Below are 18,115 nucleotides of genomic sequence, written 5' to 3'. Positions count from 1 at the left end.
AACCTTAGTTAATTTTGACCTTAGAATCTTTGCAAAAGTACATAAAAAAGCAAATAAATTAATTTTAAATAGAAGTTCACTAAAATGTCCAGATCCCCCCCTCCACCACACACACCTTAAATAAATATTTATGCATTATGCAACGCTACGTGACTCCACTAAGATGTTAATAAATGGTCTTTACATATTTTTGTAATTTGTTAATAGCGATAGATTTCAATTTCAAACAAATATTAACTGCCTGTTCGTACATGGTACACCACAAATGCAGAAATGAAATATGAGATTTATTGAAATCATAAATATTCTAACTAGCTCACAGAGGTATAAGCTAATTGTACTAAACATTTTGGACACTTTGGGGCATTTTAAAATTTTAACTTGTGGTTTAAGAGTTTTATGATTAACAGATGACATGCCCACACGTGTTCAGAAATACATGATACCAGGGACAATGCAAGTGAACAAGAACTTTTATATTGTATATTAAAAGTGAATTGTGTAAACAGCAGTTAGAAGAGCTCTCCTAAAAGCCATATTTCTATTGAGCAAAAGCATACAAAATAATATTGGATGTACTGATGGAGATATAAAACTTTGGAGTAGTAAACAAGAGTAGGAAACAATCACCTGATGAATCCCAGAAACATTTGGGATACAACAGTGAGACATAAAAGCAACAAATACATAAATCACATGTACAAAAAACAGTCCATTTCCTTTTGCCAGATCTTGTTCCACGTTGAATGTCCATCTTTCTTCATCCAAATAGCAACAGTAACAAGATGCACACCGAATTTACTATTATTAAAGGCACTGTGGACAGGAAGAGATCAACTGAAGTTAAAGCATGATACAGGCTATTGCTAAATGATGCTCAATGATGCTCAGAGTAAGAGAGCAAGTAAGCGTTAGCCACTTACCCCTCATGACTGTTCTGACCGATCGGATGAGGTTTAGAAGTTGTGCTTTAATTCCTGGGTCATCTCCAAAACCACCAATGCCCTGTTCTGCTCCCCACCCAACTAGAATTGAATATGAATATATATATATATATATATATATATATATATATATATATATATATATATATATATATACATACATATACATATATATATATATATATATATATATATATATATATATATATATACACACACACACACACACACACACACATACACACATACAGACACACACGCACGCACGTACACCATACAGTCTTCATCTAAACACTCGAATAATTGTTCTCAAACTAACATACAAATCCCTAAAAATATATCCAAAATCCATTTAGGTTCTCTGGAACTATAGGCGAAAGTCACCCCAAATACCTTTTCGCTGGTACTGTACATTACCAGAATAACTACAATGCTGTAAATTAGAGTGTACATCCCCCCCCCCCCCCCGCCCCCGCCAAAAAAAAACAAACAAAAACAAACAAACCTCACATATATTATTTTAGCCATTACGCGACAGATAATAGATAATTAAGATAGGGTTAGCAAGCTAGCGGTGTTAGGAAGAACCATGTACATGTTAATCTGTACACGAAGTTACTTAGCTACGGTCACCTAGATAGCTACGAGATAGTTGCCTAACTAGTTATCGAGCTACCCTACCTAGCTGCAACACTCAGTTAGCTAGTAACATGGTGAAACATAGGTTAAGTTAGTTAGCTAGATAGCAGTTAATACGATAGCAAGCTTCCATCATACATTGTATAAAATAACCATGTGGTCACGGTATGCAGTCCCACACAAAAAAGCATACATGCATTAATCAGATTAGAATCTCAGGTATCACAAGACACAATCTATTTTGCGAGGTTAACTAGCTAACTAGCTAGCTAGCTAGCTAGGACAGATTACTTCTTGCTCATTGGCTGGCAGATGGGTCAATGTAGTCTAACAATGGTTTTCTAATCAGTGGATTCTCTATCACGAAAGACAAATATATAACGGAATACTTACTTTTACTTAGAAACCTTTCTTCGTGTAGTACAGCAATCGCATTTGTAAACAAAACTGCCGTTTGAATCAGTGCATACAAGGTAAACGCCATGTTGGCACTTCAATTTCACCGCAATGACGTTTTACGCAACTACGAAGTCCTTACCGTTGATGTGCGTCTTTGCCTGCCACGCCATATGTTTCAAGTGATTTGATTGGCTGGAGATTAACGAATGTAAATGAAATTAGCCAAAATACTCTTTAAGAAGGCTAATCGTTTTGTCAAATTGGCTTCAGTTATTTTTCTTTATATGTTCGTCATAGTCATCTATTTGATTTCCAGAATACTTTACATTGGTATTAAATCACATATGTGATGTAAGATTTAATATGGGTAAAGTTCAGGAATTCTGACGATGTTATTTTTGATGTAAATGGGAAATCAAGAAATGCATCATTTGTTTTTAATGTTATAGACTTTTATTATCCACATAAATAGTAGAGAAACTACAAGAACATATTTAAATACATTTGCATTAACAATAATAACATTCTTAATTTTATGTAAACAAGCAAGCTGCCTAAAGAAGATTGCTTGCTTGTGCAACTGACCTTAGGCATAAATTTCAGTAAAGAGCAAATGTCCTGTGTGTTTTCCCCAGACATCATTCTTGTATATGTATGGTATTTCTGTAGCCAGTATATTTATACACTGTTCAGGTTTTACAAATAAATAAATACATAAAAGAATACACAAAATGAGCTCACTGTACAGGAAGTATCTGATGAAAGATGTGTTAAGTAGCACTAGTGGAGAAGACAGACTTCTCGCAGTGTAAATATGCATTTTGGTTTCTCATTGTTTAGGAAAATGTACATAGTTCAGTATCTTCAGATCATCAGCATGTGATGAGGGCATGATGAGAGTGCATCTTCTGACAAAAGACAACATTAGTTGCATTTGTCATATTGTTAGAGTCATCATGATAGATGTGTTCAGTGTGTTTAACTGAGGTTGAGAACAGCCTGTTCCATTTGAAATAGCACTATCCAAAACTGAAAGCAAAGAGAAACAATACAAAAGTAATTGTTTAATTTTATCAGAGGCAATAACATACAGCATATTATTAATGTATTGGCAACATATTTAATATTTAGTATTTGGTAGGAAGCCTAAAAGACCTTGATGCTCAAAGTAACCTGTGCATTATAGCCATTAAAGACATTTCTCAGAATATATTTTACATGGATTTGCAATACATACTGTATTAAAGGAACACACAGGAAATGAGATAAAGAATAACATGACATGCAACAAAGCAAACAAATACAATAACCCCCAAACATCATGTGACCCATATTACCCATATATAGTCCACAAAGGAAGAAATAGGTAATACTTACCATTTAGCTTTTGTTTAGATGTGTACTAACTTTTTCTTTTCTGATAATGTTTGCATAGGGAATCTAAAAACAAATATATGGTCATAAGTGTTCAAACCTTCTACAACCTCATCTGATTTTCAGGTAATCATTATAGGTACAAGCTATACAACAACCATGAATATCATACTCAGAAGGTAAGGTACTTAGTGAAGGTATCGCTAAGTCTCAAACATCTTCTTGACACTTTGTATTTAAGTATTTGTATTTGTATCTCAGTAGCTATATTATCTTTACTGAAAATCCCAATATGACTAACCTAACAAACGTGTTCCGCTACTATTAGCAGAACTTTTCTACTCAGGTGCAAAATTGAATAATTTAGGCTTATGAAACAGTCAGTCACTTATAGATAGCAGTATACCATGCATGATTCTTCCTCTTTGAATTTTCTCATCACAAGCTAATATAATTAGATGAAAGGTAGAAATTCAGGTGCATCAGAAGCAGCCTATTTTTAAGGCACCATTGAATTAAATTTCTGAGCAATAACTGACTACTCATTTTGACCCACAGGTGATGCAATTGTAGGGGTGATTTTACTGCAAGTATTAATAAGAAAAGAATCCTCACCATCTGTAGCTGCTGAACCATCTCCTCTCGGTATGCCAGTTCCCTTTTCATTTGGTCCTGAAAGTTGTCTAAAAGAGAAAATGATTTTGTGAAAATGAGGCACTGGTCGAGTAGATAATGAGTCTCCTTCTCCCTCACAGACTGTTACTGTTGCATACTGTTACTCATCCCATTCCTATTAACAAAAATGTACTTGTTAAAGTGGCAGCTTGTAAAATACGCTTACGTAAAATTTCATTTGCTGAGTACAGAGAAGTGTTCGGAGGTCGCTTTTCGAATGCTAATAAGGTAACTTACGGAAAACAGGGAATGCTGAGCTGCCTTTGAGGGCATGAAATTCCTGCTCCAGTCGTCTCCGTAAATCTATCTGCTCGAGTAGAACTTTTTGGAGCTCCTCTGAAAGAAAATCGACACTAATTAATATCACAGTATGCCAAGGCATGGCTAGGTTACACTGTTAATGTTAAAAAAGAACAACTCTTGTGTGAAGGTCTAAAGTCAAAAGCCTTTAAAATAAATACAGAATGTTCTTTCTAAGAGTAATCTTTTTTATTGTTTTGAGATTATTTTCTTGACCTCACCTTTTTCCATGTTTTCAACATCCTTCTTAAGTGAGGCAGGTGAATGTGTATCTTGATTTTGATCTGCTGCAGAAAACCATGATTCAAATGAATGTTAAAAATATAAATGTAGAATTTATAAAACGTCACGTAATAATTTATATCTCACGTTTGAATTTTATAGTAATGGCAAAATATTTCATCCAATGCAATTTAATAAATTACCGGTAGGTGTCAGTCTAATAACAAGATAAATGTTCAGGTACAGTGTATTGTAGGAATTCTGTGCCACAATCACAATACTTCTATGCTGCAGTCACAATATTCCAACAGTAACTAGAACTAATCAAATCAAATAGTTGGATTTTTTTAAATGAAATTAGTACACTAATAATTATTATTGTCATTATAAATAAGATAAGTAAACTTTCATTAGCACATTTTAAACTATTATTATGAAAATTGTGAAAAACAAGTGATCGGGTGTCAATGTTTTTAGATAATGAGATGTGCTTGGCTCAGTTAAAAGGATAGCTATTCTATTATTATAAATTTCTAATCAAATCCTCATGCTTATCAATGTGCCTACAATGCATCAGCATTCATCTGCCTATACATTTGAAAATGAAAGCAATTTCATTTAAGGTGAGAAGTTGTTCTGAAGATACGGTTCTTCATGTTATTGATTTTATTGTTGTTATTCCACTAAAATATCAAATTATTATAACCTGCATGTCCTCAGGAGTTGCCATATTAAGCATATTGCACCTATGTAGTATATTGACAATGCGGGGGTGTCTGCTTTCCGTGTGCTGTGTTGCAAATCAAATGCCTTAAATGAAGCAATCCCGCACATTTTTGTATATAATCCCTCTCTCTCTCTCTCTCTCTCTCTCTCTCTCTCTCTCTCTCTCTCTCTCTTACACACATACACACACACACGCGCACGCGCGCGCGTCTTGCCTCCTTAAGTCTTACAATGCTTTCCTCATTTGGAAAGCGGGCTTGTTCTCACTCTCCTCCTCTCTCTGTCTCATTTGACAAGCAAATTTGCAGACACTGCCTGAGGATAACAACCTCGTTTGACAGTCAATTAACCGTGAATAGTCAAAGCCAAGGCAGTTTGCATTACATAAATGGAAAATTAGATTATTTTTTTTCTCCCAAGAAACAGAGCTCTCTTTAAGACACTGCCTTTAGACTCGCAAATCAGAACTTCTAATCACGTACCCCACTAGCCCCTTGGAGACATTTAGCAATCAGGCAAAGGTGGTTTCATTTAATTTGTTTCATGTAATTTTTTTCAAACATATTATACATTATGTGAGGAGATCATTATCGGCTCGATAATATAAATGTTGGCATAGATGTCATAAAACACTTTTAATGTCTCCCTGACAGATAAGAGGCAATAAGCTATGATCTTTGTAATGGAAGATTTTGCCAGGCAAAACGCAATTATATCCATTTGATATTGTTCAAATGGTGATTGTCACCTTCCCTCCATAGAGCTGATTGTCTTCTTGAACTGTTATGGCTCCCCACTGAACACATTTTCCCAATGACATTGTACAGAGAACTGCTCCATTTTAAGTGTGTGGCTGTAGTTGAATACATATTCCATTTCATCTTTTATATTTAGTCTAATCCCACTATCCTTGCAGGATATTTATCCTAGTTGTGCTGTACAAATTATTTTGTTGCTCTCTTGCTGTAAATGCCAGTTTGTTTATTTATTTATTTAAACTAAAATGACAGTGATGAAGGTATTACCTGTGCTGTCCCTCCAGTACTCTGGTGCTGATGTTTCAGTCTCTGAGATAAAGAAATTGCCCTGTTCTTTGTTTTCTTCTGAAAGAGCACAGAGAGTTGTTAATGCCATAAATGCAGAATATACATCCAGACTCAAGCCTGCAAAAATAAACACACTCCAGTATGTATACTTAATGCCAGGATGTGTACTTATAGTTAAAGTATACTTAACTGCTCCAAACCCATCTTAATCCAGCCCTCGGTGTTTACTCAAAACAACTTACATCATTAATTTCACGAGTGTTTTAAACAAATAAATAATCAAAAACTCTTTGCCACCTAACTTGCATTTTATTACACATGCCAATACTGGATTAGGTCACATACATCTTAAGGCAAGAAGCCATTATTAGTGCATAATTTGATGTGCTGTTATGGACTGGCACTCACCTGCACGTGTTGTTTTGTCTTTGGTTGCATATGCTGGGAGTCCATCCTCTCTGCCCTTGTGTGACTGTAAACCCAAAGCACCAAAGAGCTCTGATTAGACCTGATTCATGCCTCCAGGCCAAAAGCTGTGCATGCGACACTATGCGAATGTATCAGCCAGCCAAAAGCACACACTAGATTAGCCTTGAGGATGACAGTGTTGTCACCAGCACTTTGTTTAAATGTCTTTGCCAGATAGGCCAGATTGTTTAGCAACCAAGTCATTAATTGGGCAGTGTACGTTGTCACCGTGTGTGTGTGTGTGTGTGTGTGTGTGTGTGTGTGTGTGTGTGTGTGTGTGTGTGTGTGTGTGTGTGTGCTCTATTCGCTACTGCATTGCTAAGCAGCTCCCTCTCTTCCCCCTTGGCAGCTGCGAGTGACTCTGCCAGCTCCCTCGGTTAATGTAGTGTCGGCAGGTTAAAGACTGAGAGGGCTAATAGACAAGAGTGACAAAAGGAGAGCAAACATAATGTCGCCATTAAACAAAACACGCCTGGGCTTATTAGGAGGGATCAGAGCACTCGGAATATTTCATTTCTGGAGGGAGCATGGCACTATCAATCTCGTTATGCATGCAGATCCCGCCAGTCTGTGGCCCGCATTTAAATAATAATTAGTTTAAGGGCCTGCGGGGAATATTTACGTTTTTGTATACGGCGGTGTCCTCCAGCGAGGCGTGAACAGGGCTGGGGACTCTGAGAGAGGCAGGCGGGCTGGCGGACAGCCGGGACTTGTCTTCAGCGCTGCTTTCAGGGGGGATGGTGGGGAAGGGGGTGGCGTCTTTATCCCGATCACTGGCATCATTGTCGGTGAGCCCATGCAAGTGCAGGGTGCATGCCTGCGTAGGCAGTGCTGGGTGAGCACTGAAGACCTCGTGTTCCTCATCCTGCTTGGTCTCCACATCTACCTCCTGCTCTTCATCACTCTCACCACTCTCGCTCTGATAGCTGCAGCTGGTGCCGGGCGAGGGGTGCCGGTCGGTGCTGAAGTCCTCCACGCCACCATGCAGCTTGGCGATGCTCTCAGCATCCTTCACCACAGGCCGGAAGGCAGAGTGGTAGCTGGCCTTGCGCGCCTGCAGGGCAGGTGTGTCCAACAGCTTGAGCCAGCCCTCTGGGGTGGGCCGCAGGTCAGGGGCAACGGGCGGGCACTCACTCTCGAAGAGCCCTGCCCTTTGGTTGGCTCCCATGCCAGTGCCGGTGCCAGCATCTCCCTGCTCAGAAAGGTCCAGGAAGGCCTGTCGCAGGGAGGGGGCTTCTGTTAGTGAAGAGAGGGTGTTGGGCTGGGGCTGCAGGTATGTGGGCACCGGGATACCACCCGCTGCCCTCGGAGGCCACCACATGCAGAAAGGTGGGTAAAAGGTGTCCTTGCGCCCTGGCCACAGCAGGCCTGACAGGCCGGCATTTTTCTGCCCACCAGGTGCCTCACCATCATCCTTTTTCTGCTGGCACAAGCCAAAAGCTGGAAACGGGTAAGGGCCCGGGAACAGCGATGTGGGCGGGAACTTCTGCAACATGCCGAAGCCCTTGCTGGGTACGGGAATGACTGGGTAGCTGCGTGGGTTCTTGCGGGGTGAGAGGCTGCCGGCATCCAACTCCTCCTCCTCCTCATACCTCCCGCGCTTCTGGCCCAGCTCCGAGGAGATCATGTGCGGTAGCACTGATCCAACTGCCTTCACTGAGTCCATGGGCGGGCATTGGGACGATGGAAGCGCCCTCTTGCGGCTGCCCCCATTGAACATGGCTTTCACGTCCTCCCAAGCGAACACCAGGTCGTCTGCTGGCGACTTGTCCGTGAGCTTGAGATGCCGGCGCCACGAGTTGAAGTTGGCGGCATCTGGCTGTGTGTACTTGGCCTCAGGCATGCGATGCGAGTGGAAGATGAACTTGTTGGGTGAGAAGTACATGTTGCAGTAAGAGCACTTGATGCACTTGGCTCGGGAGCTGTTGTAGCGTGCAGGGATGAAGCTGCCCCGGCAGCCCCATGCACACTCATGTGTCACATCAAACGCAAAGTTGTCAGGCAGCTTGGGTGGCGTGTTCTCACCCAGGAACGACTTGCACAGCCGCTCTGCCTCCCGCTTTGTGATCATGCCACACCGGCGGGAAGAAATGGGCATGGCGCCTGCTCGCCGCAGGATCTCCAGCTGCACGGGCGTGCACTGCACACAGGTGATGCCTAGCGCCACGCGCCGGTTGTGGATCTCGTTGTAGCTGTAGTTCTTCAGCAAGGTGTTGGAGATCTGAGCCAGGCACAGGCGCTCCTGGTGATCAATGACCAAGGAGACGATGGGCACTCCATATAGGATGACCTGACCCACCTGATTGGGCTTCAGGGAGGAGGAGTGGTTGGATCTGGGTGGGGTGAGAGGTTCTTGCTGGAACGAGCTGGGTGGAGAAGTCATGACTATGTCGCTAGGTCCAGGAAGTAGACTCTTGTCCATCCTGCAGAGACCTTAAATGAGAAACTGGTTGTAACTGTGAATAAAAAAGAGGAAAACATTGTAATTACAATCCGAAGCACTGCAAGAATGCAAGGTATGCATTAGATTTGTGAGTGTAATATAATCTGTGTAATTGTATTTACTTAATCTAGTTATTTAATTAAACTACCATATAATGGCTGGTTAGAAGTATAAACACTAATAAATAGCGAAAGGGATAAAATGTTTTTATTTGCACAAATGTATATGGCAAAATAGTTTAATCGCATTAGAAATATAATATTTTCCGCTGTTTTCAGCCTGGTAGGCTGCATAGAAAACTCTCTAGCAAAAACTGTGAAAGGAAACTCATAGAAATCACGAGCATGCGAATTGCTTTGAAAGAAAAAATCAACAAATTTTTCTAAACTTTAATCCTGTATTTGCAGTGCATTATCTTTAAATTAAATTGAAACATTAAATCGAAATATAAATACGTTATGTTCTAATATGACACTTTTTAATCTGATGTTACGATTTTTTAAAACACTTATTCGAACATATAATTTTAATAAAATATCTACTCATGAAAATATTTTAAATACAGTCGTGGTGTAAGCTAACGGAACTGGCAATGCGCCATTTTTTTAGACATTTACTTTGAGCCGTATAGTAAACTCGGTCTTACGATCGCCTCAAAACAAAACCTGACAGTGACAGATTTACCGACCCGGGATCAAGGCTACATTCTATGCATAATCTTTCGGCTCTGGGGTCTGTTTACAAGTTTGGTGTCATGCTTAATTATAGTCTTGCTTGCATATACTACTACTACTACTACTACTACTAATAATAATAATATTATTATTATTATTATTATTATTATTATTATTATTATTATTATTATTATTATTATTATTATTATTATTATTATTATTATTATATTGTTATTATTGTTATTATTATTATAACAATAATATAATATAATATAATATAATATAATATAATAACTGTTAATAATTATCATTTATTATTATTACTATTATTATTATTATTTGTAGTAGTAGTAGTAGCAGTAGTAGTACTAGAAGAATTAGGCTATGATTACGGATTAAACAAAAAGAGTTCCAATTTCACAATGCAACAGCGGATCACATATAATAGACACAAGACGTACATCAATACGTTTTGTTAAAATAAAGTTTTAGTTTCCGCGCCTCACCTCCGCGTTTGTCGGAGATATCCAAGCGCTACAAAATGTAAACCATGTCCGTATTCCCTTCACAAATTAGCGTAGGCCTAAATACGACTAAACTAAATAAACATTGCAATAAAAAAAAAATTCACTGTAACAACACGTTCCTTTTTAGCTGGCGTTAACAGGAGCGAATGAGCGAATGACTGCGCTTCAGTAGTTGGGTTATTCCCTCTAAACGCCGTCGCTCCAGCGTTGCTGGGTCTGAGTTGATTGGCGTAGCTCTGCCCCTCTGCTGCCTTCTCGCCTCAAAAGACTTTGCGCGAGGAACCAATGACGTTTCACTAACTGCCACTCAACACGCTAAAGAGAGGCTAAGGCACGAGCCGCGCCTCAGGCTATTCCGAGCTTGTGTAGCTGATATTTGAATGAGGAAAAGCAGCAATCGACGCGGTCCATATGTACTGTTTGTTTAACGTGTAGAACAAAACGGTCGTTTTCTTTTATGTTGCCTATGTAACATATGCCTACAGTTAACGCATTTTAAAAGAGGCATACATAGGCTCGTTGTGATTAGTTCTAGGTTAGACCGTCCTTGTATGACAAAAGTAATATTTAGCCTTTGGCCAAAAACTGACAACGCAGTGATAAGCACCGTTCTGCGTTCATTTTACTTGGCAGTAATTCTGGCAACAAGCTAGCCTATTTAGCCACAGCGAAACCTGATAGGCCTGCTAACACTTCAGGCTAACTTCGGGACCCTATATTTCGCAAATCACTCATGAGAAACAGCATGACTGTGATTGTGACTAATAAAAAATAATAATAATAATAATTATATATATATATATATATATATATCTGCCGTGCCGTCTATAGGATCGAATGCTTTTTTTCTCTAATAAATCTCTATCTGCTTTGAACTTAGGCAGGTCTTGTGAGAGGCATACAGCTAGCCTACATACTGTGCTGTAGGTACAATTTACTAGCCTACTAATTTATGGGACTAGATTATAATTGGCCTATAATGCCTAATCAGCCTTCTTTATTAATAATAACAATAATGAATTCTCCTTATCCGGTACGACATGAGGGCTACCTGTAACATATTCGATTTGCCTGAACTGTACACCTAAAATGATGGAGGATACATCTTATTAATAGTGCCCTCTTATTAATCTTAACCCCGCTAAAGAAGACAGAGAATGGACAGTGAACAAATCCTGAACTGTCATTTTTTCATCATTATGAGAGCAATAAAGCTACACCCACGATCGACCACAATCAAGAGCAAAAGGCTAAGTGATTATTTGAAACAGATGACATCTTGCGTCTCAGTACAACTCATCAATAATATTATACTATAATATAGTCTGTTGGGCTATTGATTTATTTAAGTTTTTTTTTAAATGATCTTGGTCCAAAATGCCTTAAAGCGACAAAATCATAAAGAGCGTTCTATCTTTAATTCATTTCAATTAAGGACTATTCGGTAAAAATGTTATCATGTTTAAGTTAAACATTGATCACCCTGATAACAAGTAGATTGTTATTGTTATTTTTCGGGTATTTTCGCCATGATTAATAGAATATTAGAGGTTAACTGTTTTTGAAGCGACGACCTATACTGACAGCGCGGATGGGGTCCCATCTGCTGGGTTCTAAAACTAATTTAGATCCCATCCTGTTCGCCTTTGTCTCCGTCTCAGCCGCGCACGGAGCAGGCATCACCGCGCAGCGGAGCAGGAGTCTGGCAGAGTACCTCCGAGACACGTTATCCCTGGAATAAGACACGTAAATTCACGAACCTAAAATCTAAATTATTTTTGATATATGGACATGGAGTTATAAAATTGCATGCTGTATAAATGCATTTGGAATAAATATCTGAAGCATAAATAAATGGTCTACTAAATAGCTAGGCTACGTCTTCCTCAAATAGGTTACTGACACTCTCTTCAACTATAACAACTAAATTGTCTGCTGTTAGTGTACATAAATCAGCCCTGGATTGCTGGGATAGAGCAGCTATCAAACAGCAACAGACGTTACACTGAGCTGATCATGGTGAACAGTAAACTGCCTAAAAATTTAGGTATCAATAAATTATGAGCTTCCTTGATGCATTGAACGTCATCTATGTGTGCGGAAACCCTACTGTGAAATTAATCATGCGCTTAAAAAGAATTGCTTACGTGACCTACAGGGGTCAATGTATGAGGAGAGATACTACAGAAATTAATAGCTACAAGAGTAAAACATTACACACCAAATCAGTCAACAAATCAAACATGCCTGGAGCAAATTAGTCTCATTTTTAAACAAATGAAACACATCATATTTCTACAAAGGGCCATTTCTTAGGCTAATGTCCCCGTATGAATTTAACTTTTCAAAATAGACTTATGAAGAGGAAAACAGGGCCTTTTCATTGTATTCGTGACCAAAAATGACGAGGATGTTCACGACCAGAAATGTTCTTTAAATAGGTATACTTCTCTATATTATACTAATCCTTGATTAATTCTGCAAGCTTCTCAGGAAATTACAAAACAAGACTAAGTGTTTCTTCATCTGTCTCTTCATCAGATTTTTGTAATATAATACATTCCATCTCATTAAAACGTATTTCTATTTTTAAAGCATACTCCTGATTACTTGCAGACAGTAACGGAGATGTTAAGCTTTCCTGCTTCTAGTCAATCACTCTGACGTCATCGGACTCACCGGATACGCGCCCTCGGTGTCTTCAAATTCAAGAAGTATGCAAACAATACATATAATGCAAGATAAAGAGGTTTTTTTTGTGCTGAGAGTTTTCAGTTAGTCTATAATGAAGACCTGATGTGTTCAAATTAAAAGCTTTTCGTTTCTTTGTCATTGCGCCCTGGAAATCATATTTTTATTCAACATGGTGCAATACGTTTTATGAATGCTTAACATGTTGCTCTTCATGTAACGTCCAAAAGCAGTTATATAGGCCATGGTGTGCATTATGGCGATTGATCCTCCAAGATCTTTAGCTGCAAGTCCAGAAGCACCACCTTCACTACAGATAGTTTCATATCACAATGTTTTTACTAAAAATGTGATTATCCATTGTTCAGCATATAAATATCTTAAAGTACTTTGAACAAAAAAACGTAAATGTGCTTATTGAAACTCGCACAAATTTCTAACCAACCACAGAAAACGTACAGTAAACTGAAAACAGAGTTTAATGAAGAGAGTTGCTAAATTACTTTACAATCTGTGAAGCTTGGTAAAGAATGACTGTTGACAACAAACTGTTGCTTTAAAAAGGCTTTAAGTTTTACTTAAAAATAACATTTACATACCTTAGCAGCAGGTATTTAAAAGTATTTTAAATATTGCTGTGCAGTCCAGTCAAGCTGCAGCATCAGATGAATTCTGAAAAGGTGAATTGACATTTCCACATATGTTAAAAACTCGCTTCCGCAATAAAACATCTGCAGATTAAATATTCTATGCTATTTCAGGAATTTCTGGGTGGCAAAGGCCTATTACACTGGTCGCAAGACACCAGTTATGTTTGAAGCAACTACCCTTCTTCCAGTAGATAATATAAAAAGTGCAAACATATTAGGTACAGTATAAAAGGCCTAATTATATATACGAAGGTTTTCATTATTACTTTCAAAGAATTAATCAAAATGTTAAATTTTAAAAATAAGCCTGCATAACTCAACAAAAGTAATGTAGGAGTACACAAGCTTTATTAATATTTTTTTATTAACGGTAAAATTAGGCTCTGCTAGGGGAGAGTACTTTGTTCATCTTTTATAAAAGCTATAACTTTATCGCGTATCTTAACCCTATCATAGCCTATCTTCACGAAACGATTGCGAACAGTTCCTTTCACAAATATAAAAATGAGAAAACCTAGAAAACTTGAATGCAATTTCTTTGAAACACTGGTCAATGTACTGGACAATCTTCTGCTTGCGCAAAAAGCATTTTCTGTTATCAGTGCACAGTAGCATGCATGTAATGAACAAAAATGACAAACCATACGTTGAACAGTGCATTGATTCGTCTACCTCGTGAGCTCATCGCCTGTGTGAAAGCACTTCAACCTTGCTGAACCTTGATTGCGAAGTATTGTTTTAGAGTCGCCTACAAAAAACTTTTTGACAGTTGAAGCACTGTACACGTTATCAAAAACATCTTACCTTATTTACCATGTAAAAGCGACGTGCATTTCACTTGCGGAAAACTGTCAGCGGAGACGTGCTGCCCCCTGCCCACTCCTCAACACGCTGTTCTGTCGCGCTTCTGTTTTACAGATAGGCGGTATTCCACCCTGAGCTTTTCAAATGCACCGCTAACCTACCACGAGAAGTGATTGCTACCGGTAAAATGACTGTGGTATAGCCTCAATGCTTCTTTGGACTGTTGAGCCAAACAGATGAGGCATGAAGCCATACCAAATAGAACTCCGCATGCTCTCGTAGACTACAATGGGGATAAGACTGAAAAAATACGCTCATTTCAGCCAATGCTATCACTTCCCATCTCAGGACTGAACGGGGACAAATCGTAAGGATCTTCGCATCGCGGGCGGGCTTTTTACTGGATAATAAAATGGATAATGGCAAATCACTTTTCATCTTTGCTACCTTAAACTTCTGAGGGAAATTTGAAACTGGGTTTACCGACTGATGCCACTGTTTATGCATAGGTTGTCACAATTTCGTCACTTTGCAGATTTTAACCTAATTTTGTATATCTTTGATACGTTGATAAAGAAATAATTTTCTTTAAATAGTGTTCGCTTGAGGAGGATGAACAAATATGAATAATGTTATATAGAATAAAAATCCTGAACAACATTAACTTTCTTTAAAAATGTCATTATAATTTGTATAGAAACATGTTTATAATAATAAAACCTAAGGAGTCAGTTTACGGTGGAATTTTAAAAAGAAGTTTAAGAAGTAAGTTTAAAAAGAACATCATTACGTCTGTATCGTTCGTATTGGGAATATGAAAATAATGTATCCGTTAAATTAAAAAAAAATGCACCCAAATGAACTTTATCGTTGAACATCTGTCATTTATCGTTGAACATCTGTGTAAAGGAATGATAGTGAAGACTCAGTAGCAGCAAATGGTTTTTAGAAACAAGTTGCAAGGTACAAATCCATTCCAGAAGAGTTTGGTGAAGGATAGTGGGCATGGTTTATTTCCAGAATTCCAGAAACTTCCAGAAACCTGTCAGAGCTACATTTTGGAAAATAACTCTAAAGTCAAAGAACAAAGTGAGATGCAGACATCATTCAAAATTCTTCTTCAAATTCTAATTAAATATTAAACACTTTCCTCTGCCTCAGTGGTACTTGGAGAACATGGGAAAACATATATGCTATAGAAATGATTTCTAAGGAGGAGCACTTGTGTATGTATTTTCTTTACATCATGTACATTGGTATGTACATAACTAACTCCTTTCATCAACGCATAGATTAATTGTAAACATTCATGATATTTAAGCTGCTGTCCTCTGACAAAAGGCCTCTAATAGCCTTCTCCTGTATCAGTACAGTAGAAGACACCACAGTTTCCACTTAAACTACATCCTTCTCCATCTACCATAAGCATAAGCTCATTTAACTTGGTGTCATCTTACATCTTGGGGTTCAAAACACAGGGCTGTGGCCTGCATCTCATATGGGTATTACACTATAAATGGGCCACTCGGTTCGATGTGTCTCGAAATGACATGAACGCATGTCAAATGTCAAATGTGCATGAAACAGTTAACAGTTCCATGCAATCACAGAAACCAATTGGGAAGCCAAGCAAGAAGTACACACCAGAATCACCTCAAGAAATGGTCATGATCATCACTCAACAATGCACAGATGGCAGATGACAGAAAATTCATATAGTCTGTGCATGTAAAAGATTTACAACTTACAGAGTATTTATGACCAGAGGTTTATGACCAGCAGTGCACCTTGGTTGTTCATAGCTAATCAACCTTCAAATGTTACAGCTGGCTGCTTGAGCATTGAGCATTGAGCACTGATATCTTCAACTTAAAAGACAGATAGCAAAATCATTGGCCAGTGTCAACTGCCTAGTTGACTTCTGACTCATCTTAGTATTGGGCATGTTTGTCAATGTTATTTGGTTAGACTCCTCACCTACTAAGTTTAGTAGTGTGTTGTACCAATGGTGTTATACGAGTGGGTTGTATTTGATGATGAAATTGAGCATTTTAATGATTTACTCTGCCCAGTTAGCAGACTGCTGGGTATCGCTGTGAACTAGGATTTATCTCTTTGCTCAAGCACAAGGAACTTTGACACAATAAGCAGAGTAGCATGTAAATGAAAAAGTTTCTAACATTTGTTTATGTTGGGCTAAGATTTGCAAATGAGTTACCAGACAAGTTCATAAGGAAGAATATTGATCCCAATACTAAAGAGTCTTTGTTAACATGAGAAGCTTCGCATATAAAGAATTCAAGGGTCCTATGCATTGCACTGGGTGAATAAGGATCACAGATCACAGTTCTTCTAACTTTCACTTCCTTAATTACTATGCAGATCTGGAGCCAGGCCCTTTATGGTCTTCATAATGAGGCACTTTCCAGCAGCTCGGCCAGTACTGGCTGCCTTCAAGACCCTCCTTCAATAACTTAATTGATTAGTTGGCATCTCTCACTCCACAGGAATAAAACATGCAAGTGAGATCTCCCTCTTTCTCCCTCACTCACCCCTTTCCTCTCTTCTTTCTTTCTTTCTTTCTTTCTTTCTTTCTTTCTTTCTTTCTTTCTCTTTCTCAAACATGCCATCAGAATTGTATCAGGAAGAAATTCAGATCTTTGCCATAAATGTACACACAGAACTATAGCTCTATAGCTCTCTCTTTCTTTCTCTCTCTCTCTCTCACTTTCCCTCTTCCTCCCCCTCCCTTTCTGTGGCTCATTAAGGGCTCTCTTAGTTCCTCTCACCACTGACTTGTAAACAGCTTTTAATGTGGCTATTAGAAGAAGAGGACAGGAAGCAGGGAAAAAAAGCTCTTCATTATTCATGAGGAGGTTTAATCCATTGCTTAATCACCATTGTTTACATGGTGTAGGCCTTCGGTGGGCCTCTTCTGGAGACAGGAAGTCCATTATCCATTTATGAGCCCTCTAATTTTATCATTTAATTCATTTACACAGTACCTGAAATTAAACAAATATATATTCCAGAACATGGGATAATAGGATTGTAGCTATTATGTGTTACTTTGCTGTTTAGCTTTATAAAGGTGACAGCTACTGTCCTGGCTTTTTATTAAACCTTTTATTAAACAAATTAAACTTTCTGAAATACTGGAGATTATCGTGTCGTGTCTAATGGGTCTTGAGTCTTCTAAGATAATGTATTGTCACTTGTTACCAGTCTGAATTGAGTCATTTAGTAATCTTACTATGTATACCTAGGTCTCACAGTTCAGAGGAGATTGCTTGTTGGAGACATATTATTTACACAGTCCTCTGCATCCATAGATGACCATTAATTGAACACTCTCTTAATCCGACTTGCGATCCCTAGATATATAGGATAGCAAATAAGGGCATTAAACTGTTTACTGTTCTTTGCATATGTGGACTAATAAAACAGACATGTTTTTAGACTAACTAGGCGCTGTCCCATGAGGCTTGATGTCTCAGGGTCTCATGTGAAAGGCTTGTCATGCTGATTAGTCA

At 38.4% G+C, this 18,115-nt stretch overlaps 2 protein-coding genes across 2 annotated transcripts; both read right to left on the bottom strand.

The window, feature by feature from the left end:
* Positions 1-270: 270 nt before the first annotated feature.
* On the bottom strand, positions 271-2,104 carry ier3ip1 (immediate early response 3 interacting protein 1). Its single transcript, XM_027031132.2, has 3 exons — positions 1,977-2,104; positions 924-1,025; positions 271-816 (listed from the first exon to the last, which is right to left on the bottom strand). Exons 1-3 carry the CDS (start codon positions 2,065-2,067, stop codon positions 761-763), a joined length of 249 nt encoding a protein of 82 aa, XP_026886933.2. The 5' UTR covers positions 2,068-2,104; the 3' UTR covers positions 271-760.
* Positions 2,105-2,446: 342 nt separating this feature from the next.
* skor2 (SKI family transcriptional corepressor 2) lies at positions 2,447-10,564 on the bottom strand. The gene is made up of 9 exons (XM_035535780.1): positions 10,417-10,564; positions 7,416-9,249; positions 6,734-6,797; positions 6,305-6,382; positions 4,553-4,618; positions 4,269-4,367; positions 3,972-4,039; positions 3,360-3,422; positions 2,447-3,011 (listed from the first exon to the last, which is right to left on the bottom strand). Exons 2-8 carry the CDS (start codon positions 9,213-9,215, stop codon positions 3,363-3,365), a joined length of 2,235 nt encoding a protein of 744 aa, XP_035391673.1. The 5' UTR covers positions 9,216-9,249; positions 10,417-10,564; the 3' UTR covers positions 2,447-3,011; positions 3,360-3,362.
* Positions 10,565-18,115: the final 7,551 nt, after the last annotated feature.

This window comes from Electrophorus electricus, chromosome 17 (genome assembly GCF_013358815.1).
Source record: "Electrophorus electricus isolate fEleEle1 chromosome 17, fEleEle1.pri, whole genome shotgun sequence".
Taxonomy (NCBI): Eukaryota; Metazoa; Chordata; class Actinopteri; order Gymnotiformes; family Gymnotidae; genus Electrophorus; species Electrophorus electricus.
The sequence above is the reverse complement of the archived record's forward strand: the minus strand, read 5'-3'. Positions and strand labels throughout refer to the sequence as shown.